At 36.7% G+C, this 19,247-nt stretch overlaps 3 protein-coding genes across 3 annotated transcripts; all 3 read right to left on the bottom strand.

The window, feature by feature from the left end:
• Positions 1 to 772: 772 nt before the first annotated feature.
• gtf2h2 (general transcription factor IIH, polypeptide 2) lies at positions 773 to 5,874 on the bottom strand. The gene is made up of 15 exons (XM_084414380.1): positions 5,513 to 5,874; positions 5,233 to 5,310; positions 5,105 to 5,141; positions 4,914 to 5,000; positions 4,780 to 4,830; positions 4,646 to 4,700; positions 4,450 to 4,555; positions 3,402 to 3,492; positions 3,236 to 3,323; positions 3,044 to 3,151; positions 2,679 to 2,742; positions 1,898 to 2,001; positions 1,696 to 1,798; positions 1,582 to 1,621; positions 773 to 1,324 (listed from the first exon to the last, which is right to left on the bottom strand). The coding sequence occupies exons 1-15, from the start codon at positions 5,566 to 5,568 to the stop codon at positions 1,214 to 1,216; spliced, it is 1,179 nt and encodes a 392-aa protein (XP_084270506.1). The 5' UTR covers positions 5,569 to 5,874; the 3' UTR covers positions 773 to 1,213.
• Positions 5,875 to 5,967: 93 nt separating this feature from the next.
• On the bottom strand, positions 5,968 to 13,728 carry oclnb (occludin b). Its single transcript, XM_084414379.1, has 9 exons — positions 13,583 to 13,728; positions 11,246 to 11,374; positions 10,446 to 11,109; positions 10,063 to 10,230; positions 9,029 to 9,135; positions 7,651 to 7,749; positions 7,322 to 7,493; positions 6,895 to 6,936; positions 5,968 to 6,721 (listed from the first exon to the last, which is right to left on the bottom strand). The coding sequence occupies exons 2-9, from the start codon at positions 11,287 to 11,289 to the stop codon at positions 6,623 to 6,625; spliced, it is 1,395 nt and encodes a 464-aa protein (XP_084270505.1). The 5' UTR covers positions 11,290 to 11,374; positions 13,583 to 13,728; the 3' UTR covers positions 5,968 to 6,622.
• A 1,164-nt stretch (positions 13,729 to 14,892) lies between these two features.
• On the bottom strand, positions 14,893 to 19,240 carry marveld2b (MARVEL domain containing 2b). Its single transcript, XM_084412993.1, has 8 exons — positions 19,102 to 19,240; positions 18,684 to 18,751; positions 17,114 to 18,306; positions 16,981 to 17,010; positions 16,731 to 16,903; positions 16,358 to 16,529; positions 16,033 to 16,083; positions 14,893 to 15,700 (listed from the first exon to the last, which is right to left on the bottom strand). Exons 3-8 carry the CDS (start codon positions 18,278 to 18,280, stop codon positions 15,581 to 15,583), a joined length of 1,713 nt encoding a protein of 570 aa, XP_084269119.1. The 5' UTR covers positions 18,281 to 18,306; positions 18,684 to 18,751; positions 19,102 to 19,240; the 3' UTR covers positions 14,893 to 15,580.
• Between the last annotated feature and the right edge of the window lie 7 nt (positions 19,241 to 19,247).

A 19,247-nucleotide genomic window follows, 5' to 3' on the forward strand; every position in this document is an offset into this window, starting at 1 on the left:
GAGATAACCAAATGCAATGAATTGTTTTTACACTAATATTTGCAATTTGTGAACATAGAGCAGGATAGAGTACAAGGGAGAGGAAACAGTCATTGACTGTGTAACATCAGATTGATCAGAGATGCATCCGAATGGAGACAGATGGCATCAAATACAGAATTTATGTTACAGTATGCCATGTAATACTGTAAACAGATTACCATGGTAGAGACTGTCGCATTACTGTAACTCACTCTTATAAAGGTCAACAACAGGATTCAGAGAGAACGTTTACTGTATTGGCAGCATGCTCTGTTCTAGCACAAAACCTCATGGCCGTGTCATACTTCTTCACACCTTTTAACAAACGGAATAGATACTATTACAAACATGTATTTATGTTATGCAAGTTAGGTAATGTAAATGTATTTTCTAATGTGGCATCTGAAGCCTGTGTTACTTTAATTATTTCTTCAACAATGATGATTTGTTGAGAAACATGTATATTGCATTGTTTCCTATTTAAAGAACTGATTGTTAAAAGTACTAAATTGAAAGATCATACTGTTGTGTTTCGGTGATTAGACCAAATGTTCTCATTACATATTAGAATAAGCATGTGTTTTGAAACAATGATTATGTGAACTGAAAATGTGTATAACTGTAATGAAAGCAAGGGATCAGGTTTTGAAAGAAAGACTAGCTGTGTTACAAGTATGATCCGTTTAGAGTTTTGTACGAAGAGTTTTGAAAAAGTACACCTTGTAAAAATAGTACCAAAGCGAATAAAAAAAAAAGTTTTAATTAGTTTAAACAGATAGTCTAAACTGGTCCTGTACAGGTTTGCTCATAAATTAATGAGCACAGCAAGTACATTAACATGGCATATAAGGTACAAAATACAGAAACAGCTGTCATGTTAAGTCTATTACAAATACAAAATAGGACACTGGAAAACAGCACAAAAATGTTTTTCTCTGTAGTTTCATTTGGTCCAGTGAGACTCTTTTCCCCATAGGGGGCGCCCCAACATACAGTTACAGCTTGATGCATGTAAACAGAAAACCAAAGTAGCATGATGCCAAAGAACTGACGACTGTTGGCTTTCATTACCTTAACCCTCAAAACTGACAATCAGTGAGAGTCTAATTCTGTGGCTGATGGCTTCCTTCATCTCTCAGTTTCTATTTGCACTTAAGTTCACAGAGATGTCTTGTAGTCAGGCCATCTTTCATCAGGACGTCCCGTCAGTCTGCATGCAGCCGGGACAGGAGTGCAGCGTGTCATGTATGAAGAGATCACACTCCACACAGAACACTTTTTTACATGCTAGACAAATAAACACCTGCAGGGAGGAGAAAACAATCAGGCGGAATGTTATTTTAATCCCAGACTAAAATGCATGTTTAAGATGTTTTAACTGAAAACCACTTGTACTGAAATATCTTAAAATATGTCAGTGCCATGTTTTGTCTCAAGATTCACACTTTTTCTAAGGCAAGTTTAATTGAACTAAGGCCTAATCCTGGCTTAATCTAAACCCTGTCTGTGGAACCAGGCCTTAATGTTCACATACAAAATATTTGAAATGGAAAAACCTACACTTTTGTCCTTCAACTCTCCTTGGCAAGCTTCACAGAACCTGAAAAGACATAGATTAACGCTATGAAATGGACTGAAACGAGACAGACCGATCACAGTGAGTGCAGAGCTCACCTCTCTCCCTCAAACTCCTCCAGTGAGGTCTCCTGGAAGGCCTCCAGGGGGAAGAGGTGGTGGAAGGAACGGGCCAAGTGTGGAGCGGAAACTAAAGTCAGACCTGCACCAGAGAGAAGACAGACTGAGAACTGAACACGTCGATGCTCTGAAGATTACTGTAAAGACTTTACTGTAAAAACAGAGACGTGCTGAGACCCACCACACACTTTACACTCCACTGGCAGCTCAGTATATTTAGCTCTGCACTGTGGGCAGTAGTAGCCGCCGAGACTGAGTACTGGCTCGCCAGTGCTGTCTAGGTGCCTAAAATATTACAAAATAAATTAGATTTAAAATTGTAATTAAATATAATTATACATAAAATCTGAAAAATTATACACCAAATCAGCATATTAGAATGATTTCTGAAGGAATGAAGACTGAAGTAATAGCTACTGAAAATTCAGCTTTGCCATCACATCACAGGAATAAATTATATTTTAAAATGTATTAAAATATAAGTTGTTTGAATTGTAAAATTTACCCCTGGTTTCACAGACCAGGCTTAAGCCTAGTCCTAGACTAAAAGGCATGTTTGAACGGGTTTAACTGAAAGCAACTTGTACTGAAATATCTTACAATATGTAAGTGCCATTGTTTTGTCTCAAGATTCACACCAGTGATGTTTTTTTTTTCTTAGGCACGTTTAGAAAAGCTACGTAAATGCCCTATTTGAACTAAGGCCTAATCTAAGCCGTGTCTGTGGAACCAGGCCTTTGTGCTCACTGTATTTTTGATCAAATACATGCAGATTTGGAGAGCATAAGAGATAAAAAAAAATCTTACAGACCCCAAACTTTTAAACATTAAATCTAATTTATATTATATACAGTACTATTACACTATGGTAAAACAAATGGAACATATTAAAAACAGATTTAAAATGATAAATAAATATAAATGTAACATGATTAAAAAATTCATCTTTAATCTTTACTCACGACATGCTGAACGAGGGTTTGGCATCCTGATCAGACATGGAGGCTATGACATGCTGAGGGAAACCTAAGCAAATTATTATGTGCATTAAAGATATTGTAGAAGAATACAAATTATATATTGTAGCTTACGCTGATACATTATTTCATAGAAAAGCTTTACATTAATGTGCAGTGAAGACTAATATAAACAAATTAAAATGACAAATTTCAGCAGAACATTCACAAAATTCTACACATTTATTAAGTACTTAGGCTAATTTGATTACACTTTCAGCTACCAGCAATAATACTTTTAATTTCAACTCAGTGCAAGACGTTTCAGCATGTTTAAATGGTTTAAATATGGTGAAAATGACAGTGATTACCCATGCGAATGAGGGAGCACTCAGAGGAGGAGCTGGCAGGAGGAGGCTTCACATGCTGCATCAGAAGCTCTTTAAAATGACTCTCATCCAGTATCACATTGTATGTTCCTGTTGGGCAAAGCAGAATAAAAATAAATAAAAACCCTAGACAAATGAAAACCTGTAACTGTATATAAAAGTAACACTACCAACCTCCGGTTTCTCTTGTGAGAATAGTACACACTCGAACCTCTGCTGACAGGCCGATCACAGACACTCTAATCTTCAAACCATTCAGAGTCTGTTGATATATTAAAATACATTCAACAAGTCTTACAAACCATTACAGTAAGTAGCCATTAAATTAATTCAAACTCACTTTGATAAGCTCATAGATGTTGGCTGGGTCACAGGTAGTGAGACTGCTGAAAATAACCAGGATTTCTTTGCTTGTATGAGCAGGCATGTGTCTGCATGAAAATAGAGATATGAGATATTACTGTGGTAAAGGGACATGTAGATGATCAAGACAATGTGTATATGTTTGTACAACTTTCAAGCATACAGCTGTGGGTACAAATCCAGTACTACAACTAAACTGTAAAAACACAGGTAGATGGAAACGCCAGGATGCGCATAAATAAATTGAAAAAATAATCATAAAAACGTATGCGCTCAGTTTAGGTGAATCTTTTTCTTATTCGATAGGAAGACATGAGTATAAACTATGATTGGAAACACAATTACGGAATAAATCCTTCGATGCGTGTCTTTGCCTCAACAGTGGATGATCATAAGTCATTCTGAAATGCCTGAGTCTATCATCAAAATGGTTGGGTATAACGATTGTGTTCCCAAACACCAGACATCCGAATGCAAGATAACATGACAAAATGTATTGCGTTTCGTCTGATTTGAAGTCATTTATGGTGTATGAAAAAAGATACAAATATTTTGCACTAATTTACGATTTTGTCCTCTTGAACACAGGATGGAAACAGTGCTTTATTCACGATGCGATTTTCCAATTTTGTGCATAAGTTACAGGTACACTATGTAACTTTTTTTTGTTCAAAATGTAAAAAAATAATATAATGAGCGAGTACATCATGATTCCATCTTCCAAACCGTGTTTTTGTCTTATCCTGAATGACTACCTTTAATAAGTGTTTATATTCTTCTGACTGTTTTAGACAAGGTGGGACGACAACCGCTGCACAGTAGCTCAGTACCTGCGTGACTCGTCACATACATAAATAGAAGTAGCTTCGGCTACAATGTTCGTCCGCAAGATGCATGTTTTGTTTATCAACTGCTATAGTGCCAAACGTTACATAATGTACCTTTAAATTTGCAACTTTGGATGGAAACATAACTTCTGAGTGCACTGCACGCCCCTATAACCTCTCTGCTGACATGTGCCTTACTTCAGAGTCTGCATAGCCACGTTGAGAGAGTTGTAGAGGGACGGTTCCCCGACACATGTGGAGTCCACAGCTTTCTTCAGAGCTGCTATATGCTTCTTAGGGTTCCCTAGTAAGAGTAAAATAATGTGAACTGATGATGATGATAATAATAAAGAACACTTCTCAAACCATGCAAACATAACACTAATGTATCAACCTGCAAGATCAGTGAGCTTCTCCGCCCTCTTGTTCTTGGTGGCAATGATCCCTATCTGTGACGATACGGTACAGTTAACAGAAGCTGCACACTGTGAAAACTCACAGACAGATACACAGAGTCAAGTGCATTACCTGACTGATTGGATTCTGGTCAAAGTATTCCTCCACAAAATACTCCATCAGCTGAAGAATGTAAAAGAGCAATTTTGACAGATTTCATATAATGTTAGCCTTCCATACTTCACTATAGATGCAGTGCTACTAACCTTCAGGCTGGAGGTCAGCCTGTTGGGCTTAAGGTCTTGATCTTCCATTGATCTAGATGAGTCAATGATCACAAAAAGGTGCCGCATCTGGGTTTGGAGGAATTTAATGTGGTTTTATGATCAGTTGCTGATCAGTAAACAAAGATAAATAAATAAATAATAACTATGGAGGACAGTAAATTGCAGCTTACCATCCCAAGACGAACTTGTCCATGACTCTCAAACACTCTGCAATGTGATAGACAGACTGTAAGTGAGTATCAAACCAAGATACAATAAGCTCAAATTGATGTTTATATTCTGCATTTGAGTGCTGAACCTTTTCCTCTTTGCCTGGAAAAGAATGTCCTCCACAGTGGCTTTGAGAGATCCAGACTCATCCTCCTTCAGCACCTCCCTGACAGAGACACGCGTGGGTCATTACAGAATATGTGCTCTCTCGTGCACTTTAATAAATAACACTGCCATAGTTTCACTGAAAATATCAGTTACTACAGATATTGTATTTGATTGGCTATTTGAGGTAACGTTAAACGTTGTATTTTTAAAATAAATATTTTTAATTAAGGCACGCATAAAGCACTTTCAACGTCTCTCACCATGTCCGTTCGTATCCTCCTTCCCAGCGTTTTGTTCTCTCTGGTTCTTCATCCATGATGTAGAATTTTTACAGGCTGTCAGCTTTCTTTGGGGGGAATGTTGTCAGAACTATTCTTCTGAAACTCTCTTACGTTGTATAGATTTTCGAAATGTACCTTGTAACATCAAATAGAGCAAAATGTTTAAAAACTGGATTTTTGTATTAACGACATAATATGTAGCTTGCTCAGTGAACTATAAAAACAACAGTTCACGGTATTACTTTCGTGCAACCCTTGTACGTCGATTTGTTATGTCCCCCGGTACAAAATGCAAACACTAGTTCCGACTCGAGTTGTGGGAGATCCTACGTGTTCCACATAGATCCATAAAACGTAGGTTTGATTGTTATAATTAGCTTTTAGTTGTCCCCTTTAATTAAATTTATAAGCTGAAATGAATACAAAAGACATTTTGAAATTGAATAGCTTTACTTTCCGAACACAAATACCAAAAAAAAAAAAAAAAGTACTATAGAGGCTGCATTCAACATCATTGCCTGCCACAATAAAACTGCTCAACAATGAATTATATATATATATATATATATATAAAATAGTCTGAAATAGGCTAATTATATAATTGTAATTTAATTCACACCCGTTCTCTAGGTGTGTACTTAAACAACAACAACAACAGGGAATATATTCTGGTGACATAAATCAACAATTTAAAACAAAACTATCAAAATTATAACAAACAACTTGTATTAGAATGTCTTTGCTTGGAGATCCCTAAAACTACAACAAAAAGTGGTCACAGTCTTGTTCATATTTAAGATACATTTATCCTTGGCTTGACTAAAATTACTACAGCAAAAAGATAAAAGGTTAAGAGACAACCTCATCTAGCTTTAAAAAACAATTAAAATACTTCATAGAAACCACTATATTTTTTATCAAGTTTATTTTGGCTCAAAAGCAAAAACCTGTCTTTATAAAACAGCAGCCATACATTTTCCGGATAATAATACAATGCCACAGATTTTTAATACATAAATATAGATAAAGTCCAGATAAAAAAACATCATGTGACGTAATGTGCCTTGCTGAGTTTCCAGTGCCAGGTTTTTATTGTCTGTGGTCATAGTCGCTGACCCTTCTTTTGATGAGGGAGAGTTTTCTCTTTAGCAGTCTACACCTTTTCTTTTTCATCTGATAGTCTTGAGACTGAGAGAAAGGTAACAGGTCAGCATTTATATTTACACCTATACACTTCTATCATAATTATTATCTGCAAACTTCATTTTTAACAACAGTTATTTTAACAGCTGTGACAAATAATGCAATTATTCTATAAATATTCTAATCTGAAATTTTATGAAAGATTATGAAGATTTTACCTTCTTCAAACTTTTGAGCCTGTTGTATTGATCAATGGCATCCTTTTTTAGAGAATAAAAGCAGGAGTAATATATATTAATGTAACATGTTTGAATAATACAACTACTACTACTACTAATACTACTACTACTACTACTAATAATAATAATAATAATAATAATAATAATAATAATCATCAGAATAGATAGAGATCATTTTCAAATTAAGTTTTGTTGCTGTTTTGAAAAGTGGAAGAGATACTGTGAAAAAATAGAGATTAAGTGACATTATACTATAAGACTTGCCACTCATAACCTTAGGCATTTGAATTATTGTGACAGACAGGCAGAGCTCAGCAGATCAAGCAAAATCTGCATATTAAGAGTTAGAAGAATGAAAGAGATCCAAACTTTAGTAGAACTGTTTTCACTTTTATAGATCACATACCAGGAACTGTGGGCTGCCTTCCTGTAATCTGTCCAGCTCTCGATCTGCATCTGCCAAGCCCTGATTAATATCATCTAGCTCGGCTTGAAGACGCTTATACTCCATGTGATCTCTGTCAAACTCTCTCTTGTACTCAAGCCTCTCCTGCTCATTAATGATGGGAGGATACTCACTGAGAGTATGACAACATGGAATAGAGGTAGAGGGGAAAATGGGACAAGAGTGATACTGATTACATAGTCACAAATGCAGAGTATAAAAAAAATAAAAAAAATAAAATAAAAGTACACGCTCCAATACTACTAACTATAACTTAAAGATTCTCTCACGTTTCTTGATCAGTGTCCAGCTCATCTCCAGACTCTCCAGTGTCATAGTGTCTTAGTTTGCCCTTCAGTCCACTCAAAGAGCTGGTCAAGTCAGAACCACTACCGGGAAAAAAAAGATGCGTTTAATTAAAAATAATATAAATAGAACTTTTGTTAATAACTTGGGTGTGATGTTACAATTTTCATTGCAGTCAACAGAGTAAAAAAGCTTTCTGTAATTTCAGTCAGTTCACAGAGGTGGAACTGGTTATTCATGTTCATGAAAAACAAAACCCATCAGGTCCCATTCATACAGGGACAAGATTTCCTGGATTCCTTTGCTCTGTGGCATCTAGTCTAGTGACAGGCTAAACTGACCTAGGCCAATCATTGTCTGTGCTCGCTTTGCTTATTAACAGAGATGGTCATATCTACAACCTACAACATGTGACTGTGTAATTTTTTTTGCTATCATTAAATTGCATATTTTTGCATAATGATATTGTCATTATAACAATTGACCAATATTAAAGGGGTGGTATAATGCCTCTTTTTACAATATGTAAAATAAGTCTCTGTAGTGTGTATGTGAAGTTTTAGCTCAAAATACCCCACAAATGATTTTTTACAGCATGTTAGATTTGTCCCTTTTTGAGGGTCAGTAAAAACGCACTGTTTCGTGTGTCCCCTTAAATGCAGATGAGCTGCTGCAATGGACAATGACGGAGAGACTCAAGAAGAAGTGACAACATGTAGAATGCAACAGGACATTTCTGAAAGGTTAGTTGATGAATTTATGTTGCTGATGTGGTGTTAACTATCTTCATTTGCTATATTCTGTCATGATAATCAATAAAATCGTTTGTGTGGGAACTGTTCTAAGATGCCTACAGAGTGTCATGTAATTGCATTTGTGTTACGTACTGCATTGCATGTGAAAAGACGGACGCGACAGGTTGAGCAGACTCACAAATGTGCTCGACTACAACAACTCTTCTTCTTCTCATGGACTCACCCCCTTTGTTGCATGTTCCTGAGGGCGGGGTTCATGTAAATTTTAGGGTTAGTGATGTCACTAACCCAGGAGGAATGTCGTGTAGTCCCTACCAGCCGTTGTAAACTATTTATTTAAAAGCAAATATCTCCCTTTGCTTAGAACTTTAAACGTTGTAACTTTGCAGATGTTGTTTATGCTCAAAGAGCAACATTACACACTAAATAAAGTTAGAAAAGTGAAATCATAAATCAACCACCCCTTTAATAATTAATATCTACAGTATATAACCAATCATATTCTAAAATGGTCAAGCCCAATCCAGACACAAAAAAAATCCATTGAACAAAGTCTACAGAAAGACGATAAGTAATGTATTTTCTGCTCTTCACTGAGAGAACCTACCTTGGAAGGTAAATTGGTTTCTGGCTGTAAACCATTGGCTGTGCAACACTGGTTTGGTCATTGGGGTCATTGACAAAAACCTCTGGATTTCCAGACACATTATTAACCTGAAGAAAAACAAGGACAGACTGAGTTCATATCTGGACATTTTTAAAGAAACTTTACTTTAGGCAAAAACACAGTACGATAAATATTTAAGAAGTATTCAGTTCACCCTTCAGCTGTTTTTTATATTTAATTTTGTTACAGCTTAGAAACATAATGTGCATTAAATGTGCCATTTTTATAATATGCCACTCTTGCATAAAAGCCAGCATGACAACATTTGCCATTTCAAAATATTTTCACCCATCATTTGGTAGTCTGTAACTCATTTAAGTGTATTGCTGTCTGCCTCTTTTACTTCAGCGTCTCTGTTTCCCCAATGCAGTCAGCCTTTTTGTATGGTAAACAGTCTGGACAAACATGCAGGCAGAACCGGTTCCACCACTTCCACAAATACCCTCATGACCTAAAGGACGAAACTACCACTGCTCACGCAATGAATTGTGTAAGAACAAAGCCAATGGAGTGACCTAATAACTCTAGAACATGGTCTTTTGCACCTACCAATTCATAGACTTTTAAGTCACTGTTAAGTTTTCCATGCATTTCATCATGAAATTTTGGATCATATTCATGCTTTCCATCAAGTGAAAGTGCATAAGAGGACACACCCAGAAACTAGACATGAAAAAAAACTCTTTGTGTCTTCCTCTGAAACTTCTCTTCTTGGAAGAGTCTTAAATAGCAATGCTCTAGTGTAGACCAACAATTCTCCTAAAATGGTGGAGCAATTATAGGCACCACATAGCAACTCTTGAAAACAAGACAACAAGCATTAATAAGCTTTCTGGGCTATATATTGCAGTAGTACAACCCAAGTACTACAAAAAGTATTACATTTCATGATCTCATGAATCCATGCGTTGTACTGAAAGATTCAAGTCACAAACTAAAAAAACACAACAGCTGAACAAATGAAACTTTCTTACCCATTCCCCAATGCCTTGAGAAGTGAGGCCATCGGTGATGGTCTTTACATCATACCACAGAACGCGGTCCCTGCCGTATCTCCTCATCTGCCCTCGGGTCTTCACCGCAAACACAAGTAGGATGATCAACCCAACCACCACCAGAAATCCAAGAACAACAGCAATAGCCTTGTAGAGAAGAGAAAGAAATAACACTTTAAATAGCATCAAAAATTAGATCACAATATAGAGGACAATGTGGCAGATATATTCTATATTTGCATAACCAAAAAAAGCTGACTCTCAACTTGCATTTTTGCACAATAGAAAGGAATTAAGTTGCGTCTGATAATAACCAACCTGAACTGAACAAATACTAGATTATGAAGACTGCTCATGCTCACCTCTTCAGGCTCCACTACACAGTAGTGGTATAAATATTGATTGAGGAAGATCCCAGAGGCCTGATTTTGGTTCTGGTATTGTGCACACAGCTGCAATATCTGGCTATACATCATGGATCCAGATGTCTGAGAAGTGGGGTTAATAGCGACCAGGTACACAATGCTAGCGATGAGCATGAGTACAGCCAGGATGGCACAAATGATGATGGAGGCCAGATAGAATGAGGGAGACTGTGCAGTGCTCTGCCTCGACACCACCAGGATGAAGATGATGAGCACAGTGATAAAGGTGATTGCCGCAATTGCGATGATGAAGCCCTTGCCTGATTTCGGATCCATGTACGTGCCTCCTCCATAGCCTCCGAGACCCCCACTGCTACCTCCTCCGACACCCCCACCAATTCCTCCGACACCCCCACTATAACCTCCTCCAACAGGGCTACCCATCCCAAGACCACCAAGCCCCATGCTGTCTGCATCATAGTCCCATGCAAGTGTGGAGGCCACGCAGGCAAACATAGCCACACACATAATGATTATGATGATGCACAAAATCTTCATCACACCTGGCGGTGATGTCCAGCGGTAAAAGTGAAGCATTTCATCAGGGTGGAAAGAATGGGTGTGACGGGAGGTTCTGTGGTGATGGGAGGTTCTGTGGTGACTGAAAGGATTAACGAAACAACATGGATAAGTAAAAGGGAACATATTATCTGATAATAACATCAGTAAGGAGTCATTGAAGAAAACTTGTCTCTACTGAAAATGTATGATTATAAATTCTCTAAAATGCGACTTACTGTCTGCCGCTATATGGGGGAGGGCGACTTGATTTTTTCGGCATGATATCAGCTTTCTGAACAAACTTCACAGGGTGATCTAAGTGAGATAGAAGCCAACAGAAGTTTTCCTTGGACACAGAGGTGACCCTGCAAGAAAGCAAGGTAAATTAATTAACCCAAGTGTTAATGACAGATACATGTCAATACAACTGATACTAGGGGTGAAACGATACCCTCGTGTCACGATTCGATGCATATCTTGATACTGAACTCACAATACAATATTATTGTGATACTCCAAGACATACAGTAAAAGGTTAACAAAAAAAATGTACTGTTGATTAAAATGCTAAATTTGGTATTACAATGGCAGTGGAAACAAATAGGCTTAGACTTGGTGATGATAACCCAATGCACAGGACAATGGTGACACCAGAATAATAATAAAAAAATATTCATGATTCTGAAGCTGAAAATACAGAATTATTTTAGACGAATATGTTTGCACTTTCACTGACTAGATACATTTAAAATAATGTAGGCCTATTTTTACTGGTAACATCAGACATTTGGCATTATCAGAATACATAAATATTCCCCCATTGCATTATATATAGTAGTTTAATGTAGTATTGACACTAAAACTATTTAAACTTGAGTTTTTTCCTCACACAGTAATTTTCATTTTGGCTGAACTATGCACAATACAGAATTACAGATTGCCACTATTCATTTTTGTATTGTGATATATTGTGAAACAATATATTGTTACACCCCTAATTGATACTAGTCACTGATCACCATAACATATTCAAGACTCTATATCCATACAGATACCAAAGAATAATTTTAGGACTCATTACTGGCACATGATGATAAAACTCAAAAGGAAAGATCTGAAGGAAAGCATGGGCCATTAAAAAGACAAGCTCAGGTTTGTGTAATTTTATAAATATTTACAAGACATAGCCTAACCTACAAGAATCATGTTCAGACTTTGTTTCGCTGTAAATCTGGCAGTCCATTTACAGAAAAAAATTACTGTCCCAAATGTTTTTCCAGTCACGTTTGGATCTTTGGAAAAAGTGTTCTGTTTGTTGAAAACATGAATGCCTTTGGCTTTGATATCAACACACATATCACTTGTCTTACTGGTTGTGTGCTTGCTTTAGACTGTGACTTGAGAGAACTCCATGACTCTGAGACTTCAGGATCAAAGCCTGAGTTGACAGAGAAAGTTGATGATCAGCATCATGGTACCAACAAAGACTGACTAAATTGGTTTGGTTTTGTCAAATGAATCCCGAGTTTGTTCAACTACCATCATGGTACAAGCCCCTGGTCTCAAGAGAAGTTTTGCACATAGTTCCAAGTTGTGAAAAGGAAATAGTTTCAGTGTTTCTGAGAAGCTTATTACAGATATATTTTCACCTTCACCAACTCAAACCAAAGAACAAATAAATAAAAAATTATTAATGTTAAAGGTGTTGATATAAGACCACTTCACATAATTTCTTCTTTTTTTCTTTTTCTTTTTTTTGGTAAATCCAGGGTATAAACTTGTTTAAAATGACATTACACTTGATAATATTGCAACTTTGAACGCGTTTGTTTTTTTGTAGTGCGTACTTTGCGTTAAATTGGTCAAAAAACAGCACATCTCTGACACAAATGTGTAAAAGAATCTTAACTGTGTTGAGAGAAATAACACGGGTTGAGCAAGTAACAAAATGTGTTGTCCTCATGGTACATTGAGGGAAGAACTAACACAGGGTGTGTTGTTTTTAACACATTAGTTTGTAAAAAGTGTACAATTATAATTATAGACATACAGTTGATCTTAATTGAGATTATTCTAATTTATAAAATTATATATAGAGAGAGATTTTTCTAAAATTCTTTAATGTGTATCAAAGAAATATGAGAATATTATAATAACGTTTGAGATGTAATGAACAATAAATATTCAGTTAAGCAAAGTTTGTTAAAGCACTCCCTATCGTCAGCATTGCTGTTTGATTAAATGCAGATTCGAAAAAAATACCTAAATATAGCCTAACTGAACCTGGCACCTGGAGTTTTGTAACCCAATAACCACAAAAAATAAAAATAGAATAAAATTAAATTAAATAAAAAAGTCTAAGGAGAAAACCATGTTTGCCAAAGAACACAAATAACATAGACGCTTTAGAGTACAACTATTTTCATTTCTAAAAATTAGTAGCCTACATAATTGTGCGTAGGCTTATCAGTAAAACACATTTAACAAACCTACAAGTCAACTGGGGCTACTTAACAAACAAAATAGATATGAGTACATGATGTACATCAATTAATCGTATCGAGGAAACTCACCTTCTTCCTTTCGAAAGCACTCAACGATGGAAAATATGTTTATACCTCTTCCTCGCTCTTTACAGACGCTCTTTATTTCTCGGAGCTGAAAGCGCTCAGCCTCCTTTAGGAAACGCCCGCTGATACTTTAATCGACCTGTCGTTTCTCTAACAACAACACATCACTGAAAGCACAGGTGTAGCCACGCCCTTAATGTGTGACACATGCAACACGAGCCCGTTTCATTTGCATATTGATTTTCACAACATACAGGGTAGCTTTATTTCATGTTAGAAAATAGGTCTAACATAACTAGTAGTTTTTAGACAACAAAGATGGGATTTCGGTCTATAATGCTTTAGGACATGGGCTTTCAAAGTGTGGTCCGAGGACCCCCAGGGGGCCACAAGGAAGTTCTGGAGGGTACATGGAAAAGTTTAGAGAAAAACTGTGAAATAAATTTTACAAATAAATACATAGATAAAATAAATGAATTAAATTAAAATAGATAAAAAAAATTAACATGTACAGTATATAATAAAAAACAAATGTTCAAATAATGTAATGTAATATAAATGTAGAAAATATATAATTTTATATATATAAATAAAAAAAACGTATTTGTAATAAGTGTGTCTTTATACCAGACTTTATACCGCACACTATATAAATGTATTTAATAAAATTGATCTTATTTGGGGGTTAGGGTGGCAGATATATATATCTTCCCCTTGGAATTATAAGGTTCTATCTGCGTTCTGAGCAGTTTTGAGATATTGAACTTTAAAGTTTTTGCATTCCATTCGACTGTGTAGAAGAACCTTTTTATTTTCTAAATTTAACTTAAACTTAAAAAACAGCATCACATAATGTAAAGAAGTGGTCACAGAATAAGAATATGTGAATAACTACATTTTGACAAAAACGTCAGATAGAACCTTATAATTGAAAGTGTTGAAAGTGATGTAGAACACCAACTGGATTTTTGACTGCCCAAAACATAACCCTGTAAATCTGGAATGCACTCCAGTCATCTTTAATTAGATATAAACAGTTTTTGGTTTTAACTGCTTTGCTAATGGTCTGAGTCTCTTGTTTTTAAACATGTGGCTCAAAAGTATAGTGTAATTATGGTTTTACACATAATTATTCTAGATTATTACACACCATATTCAGTATTTATGAGACATAAAGTGTGGACAAAAATGTATATGAGCACCTTTTCTTCCTGGAGTCCACTGCAGCTTGTAACCTTGATACCTTTAGAGCTGTCAAGCCAGTAAAAGCATTTTTTATTGCAGATCTATAACTTAGGCTTTGAGCCACGCTGTCTACCGTAAACAAACAAATGAGAGGTGGTGTTGCCCTGTGTATAAACTAGTTCATTATTTTGTCAAAAATGGAACCTTTGCCATTGCAATGTGGAGTCAAGCCTATTTATTTTTATCTACTTCCACAAACAGTTTAAAAATGCTGACATTTGAAGGTAAACTGACACGAGATAATACAAAATGTACATAAAACACACACGTCTGTATAAAATACACAAAAGTGAAACTATTAATAAAAAATAAAAATAAAAAAACTATAAATATACCAAGCAATTCAGGATCATTACAGAGATATTGATAGTTCAACAAATACCACTTTAAGGGCTGTTTACATGATATTCTCCAATTAACTGCAGGAAGCTCAAAGATTCCAGTGATTTCCTACTTCTAAAAATTATATATACATTGCAATTTAATGTTGCTCCACATGACATGTTAGTAACATAGTAATAGATGGATTCATTTAACTGTTCACTGCTGTGCTTTAAGTTGTAGATGTCCTTCATTATACTCCTTTGCTCTATTGAATTCAATATGAAATTATTTCAATACCAATCGAGACCAAGCCAAACACACAGTAAATTCCTGAAGATATAGTCATGGACATATTTGTTTCTGCCAGTCACTTCTTTTCTGAGAACCTCTGTGAAGTTCATGATACACTTTGAAAGTATATTGGAGTTCTGTTTAGTTGTAACCATCATTCCAGTCCATGACTTTGTCATACTCCTGAATTTTCTGCTTTATGTGAGCAAGTTTGTTCTTCAGATATTCACATCTCTCTTTTTTCTCCAGGTACGTTGGATCCTAAAACCAGAAACAGGGAAAGTAATGTTTGTCGAGCACTCTCACACAGACAGGAATTTTGTAAACATGTCAATCGCTCCATTTACGTCCCCCTAACATTTCCAGTTTTTCAGTTTCAGCTGTTTGTGGAACTCAGACTCTTTTGTAATGACTAAAGAATGTAGAAAGGCAACAGGCAGATGATGAAGGGTTTAAAATGGGTCGAAGCAACTTGTAGAACATAGGTCATAATTAACCGTCTTTGGGGAAAAAGGAAAACGCCTACGATTTATTCTGTTTATCATTTTTAAATGGATAGAAGTAGAACATATAAAAAGTTAAATAATACTTACAGTCTTTTTTCTCGTATACTCTTGAATAACGCTTTTGATTCTCTCTTGTTCCTATGGGAGGAAAACAAAGTTTGATAAAACAACATCAATAGATGTTGGAGGGGTTATATAAAATGTATAACATAATTGTCTTAATTGTCATAATCAGTCACCTGTTTTTCATCATTTTTAAATCAGCTTTGTGCATTCACTAATTAATTAAAATTTTCATGTGGAATGACAAATACATTTTTAAAAGTACAAATATTCCATGTATTTACTCAATTAATATGAGCTCATAAAAACTGTGTATAATAATTGTAAGAATTTGCTAAATCACCATTACCATTTGGCTGGACGGCTGTTGTGGTAGATTCCTCATCAGATTATCCATTTCATCAAACTTCTGCGTTAAGACCTGAACCTCAGCATGAATCTCTTTATACTCTGCATACTGATCATTAAACACAGCCTTGTATCGCTCCCTCTCCTCGTCAGAGCGGATTGTGGGATATTTCCTGTGAAGAGAAAAAAAGACAGAACATATCAGGTATAGTCATATCAGATATAATCATTAAAGGGGTGATGGATAAAAAAAACCTGCATAAGGCAACTATAACCATTACTAAATATGTGTGCTAGTTTCCGAACAGTTTGCAGTTTATATATTGTATAAAATGTCTTGAATTAAATGTCTGAAAGTATTCTTTGAAACTCACGCCACATAATCTGCAATGACCACAGGTTTGGGGATGTGGCCAGCAGGGATATGACCCCTTAATATCTCTGGTTCCATCATAACTGGATGGACTGGTGTGCCATCAAATGAATCTGGATTAGCCATTACTGGAGCAGTTCGGATGGGCACAGAAACGCTTGAGCCAGCATCAATCTGAGATTAAAAATGGCAGATTACAACAACAGTTTTTAAAATCTAAAAATGTTCTTCTTTAAAATTCAACTGCTTACCATATTAAGTGGTAGTGCTGCTGATTTCATCTAAATACGAATAAGAACAGAAAAGCAAGCAAATTAAACTTTATTAGTTCAATTTGAGTTATTTAATTTTTTTATTTCAAAGAACGAATAATTTGAACTTTACATCTGGTCCCAGTCTCTCTCTGCGCATCCTTGCAGCTTCATGTCTCCACAGCTTTAGACACACGCCTGCTCCCACAAGATACAACAGCATGTTGAAAAAGAGGAAGATGATGGCAGCGTTCTGCCCTGCCTCCGTTCGGCAAAACCCCGCATTGGGCCCAGCGTTGAAGTGTGGATAATAGCAGAGACCTCCACGGACTGTGTCTCGCACATACACAATTGCACCTGTCAAGTAGAGCAATCCTAATGACAAGTTTATCACACACTCCGTGATTGGCCACCAGCTGGAGTCGAGTAGAATGGTACGATAATACATGGTTATTCCTAACACTAATAGAATGATAGTCACTATCCAGGCCACTCCAGCCACCACAATGACAAAAGGAGTCAAGGGTCCTGAGTACGAAAACCCAGTTCCTCCATACATCCCACCCATTGTCGATCCTCCAAACGCTCCCCCATACATCTGCTGATTCGAATAACCAAACATATTAAACCACTCATTATCCTTGTGCACGTATGCACAGACGCAAGCAAAAACAGCAGCCCCCAAAAGCAACTCCACGCATCCCAAAATACGCAAAAGTCCGGCCCAGGACTTCATGTACGCGTAGCGCAGATTGTAATCCTCCACCTTCTCACTATAAGTCATAGCCGTCTGCAAAGAGCGTCCAGAAACTGATTCTAGTGGCTCCCCTAATAACATCGCCTGCTCCTTCCTTGAATTGTAGCTGCCTCCGGACCCTCCAAAAGGGTCTAGGTAAGAGCTGGGGGCTGTAGGTGACGGTGGAGGGGAGCACGGGACGCCTTCGGAGGTGGTGTTCACATCAGGTGGAGGTGGAGGAAAGGTCCATTTCTTGCTGCCTTGGTTGCCACTGGCTCTGAAGAAATTCTTCACAGAGTCAGGAATAAAGCGTCGGATGGGTTTGATGTCCATAGCATCATCCACCTGGTCTTCAACATCACTCGGGTAGAAATCTGGGCCAACAGGAGGGTTTTCGGGGAGTGGAGGTGGTGGTAAACTGTCATAGCTTGATTCTGCCACTTCACCACCAAGAGGGTAAGGAACCTGCTGACCCCACGGCAGTGAGCCGATGGGCACCTGATCGTAGTGAGGCATATCTCTGACCCGATCAAAGCGGGACGCTGACCCGTTTCCAGCTGACATGTGGGTGATCCTAACAGCTGACTGAACTGAGGATCAGAAAGTTGATTAACATATATTATAATGCCTGGAGTCACATACTGACATCATCTTTTACAAACATAAAAGTAAGGATTCACTGATATTAAATTACTGGCTGACACTAATAAGGTAATATCATATGTCATATGTTTTATAACCGATAAATGGTCAAAATTAATTAATAAGAAATAAATACATTTATAACACACTAAAACATCAAATCAATCGGTTTAAAATGTTTTAAAAGTCGATGTAGGCTTTACAAAGTTATGATCTACAGTGTGAAAAATGCACAAATATATCGTTCACCCCTACATAAAAGATATATATAAAAAAAAACATTGCTTTGGCTACTACAAAACCCTGAAATCAATGACTGTCTTACCTCGGTACAGTAGTTACATTGCCTCACGGGGTGAATTTAAAACCGTGTTTTTTCCTTCACAAAGCTCCCTGGAATAAAGATAGACAAGTGTCTGTTACACACGGGCGAACAGGGCTCAAATGTCGAGAAATAAAAATGTAGCAAAATGACTTTATGGTGACGATAGAACATCTACATGATCTTTGCGCGGTTTGAAACCTGCCAGTCAACAAAGAACAAGAAAGAAATGAAACGGAACGAACGCATACAGGCTACACCTCAGCTCTAAAGTCATCCAAATAAGCATAAAAAGGAATACACTAAATAACCTAATTTCGTACTGCGAGTGAATATAATTGTCTACATACATTAAATATGAGACTACAAGCTACATAATTTTGTCTAAAATACATATTTAAGAAAAACATCCGTCTCGTACCTGGACTGGGTATCGATACTTTCACCTGTCTTCCGCCAGTGGTGCTACAGGTGAAGGGGGATCAATCACGTGACTTGTCCAGGCCCAATGTGTGATGTCACAATAGAAACCAGTTTGACAAGAAAACACTGGGTGAAACAATATGT

Source organism: Rutilus rutilus (genome assembly GCF_951802725.1).
Source record: "Rutilus rutilus genome assembly, chromosome: 7".
NCBI lineage: Eukaryota > Metazoa > Chordata > Actinopteri > Cypriniformes > Leuciscidae > Rutilus > Rutilus rutilus.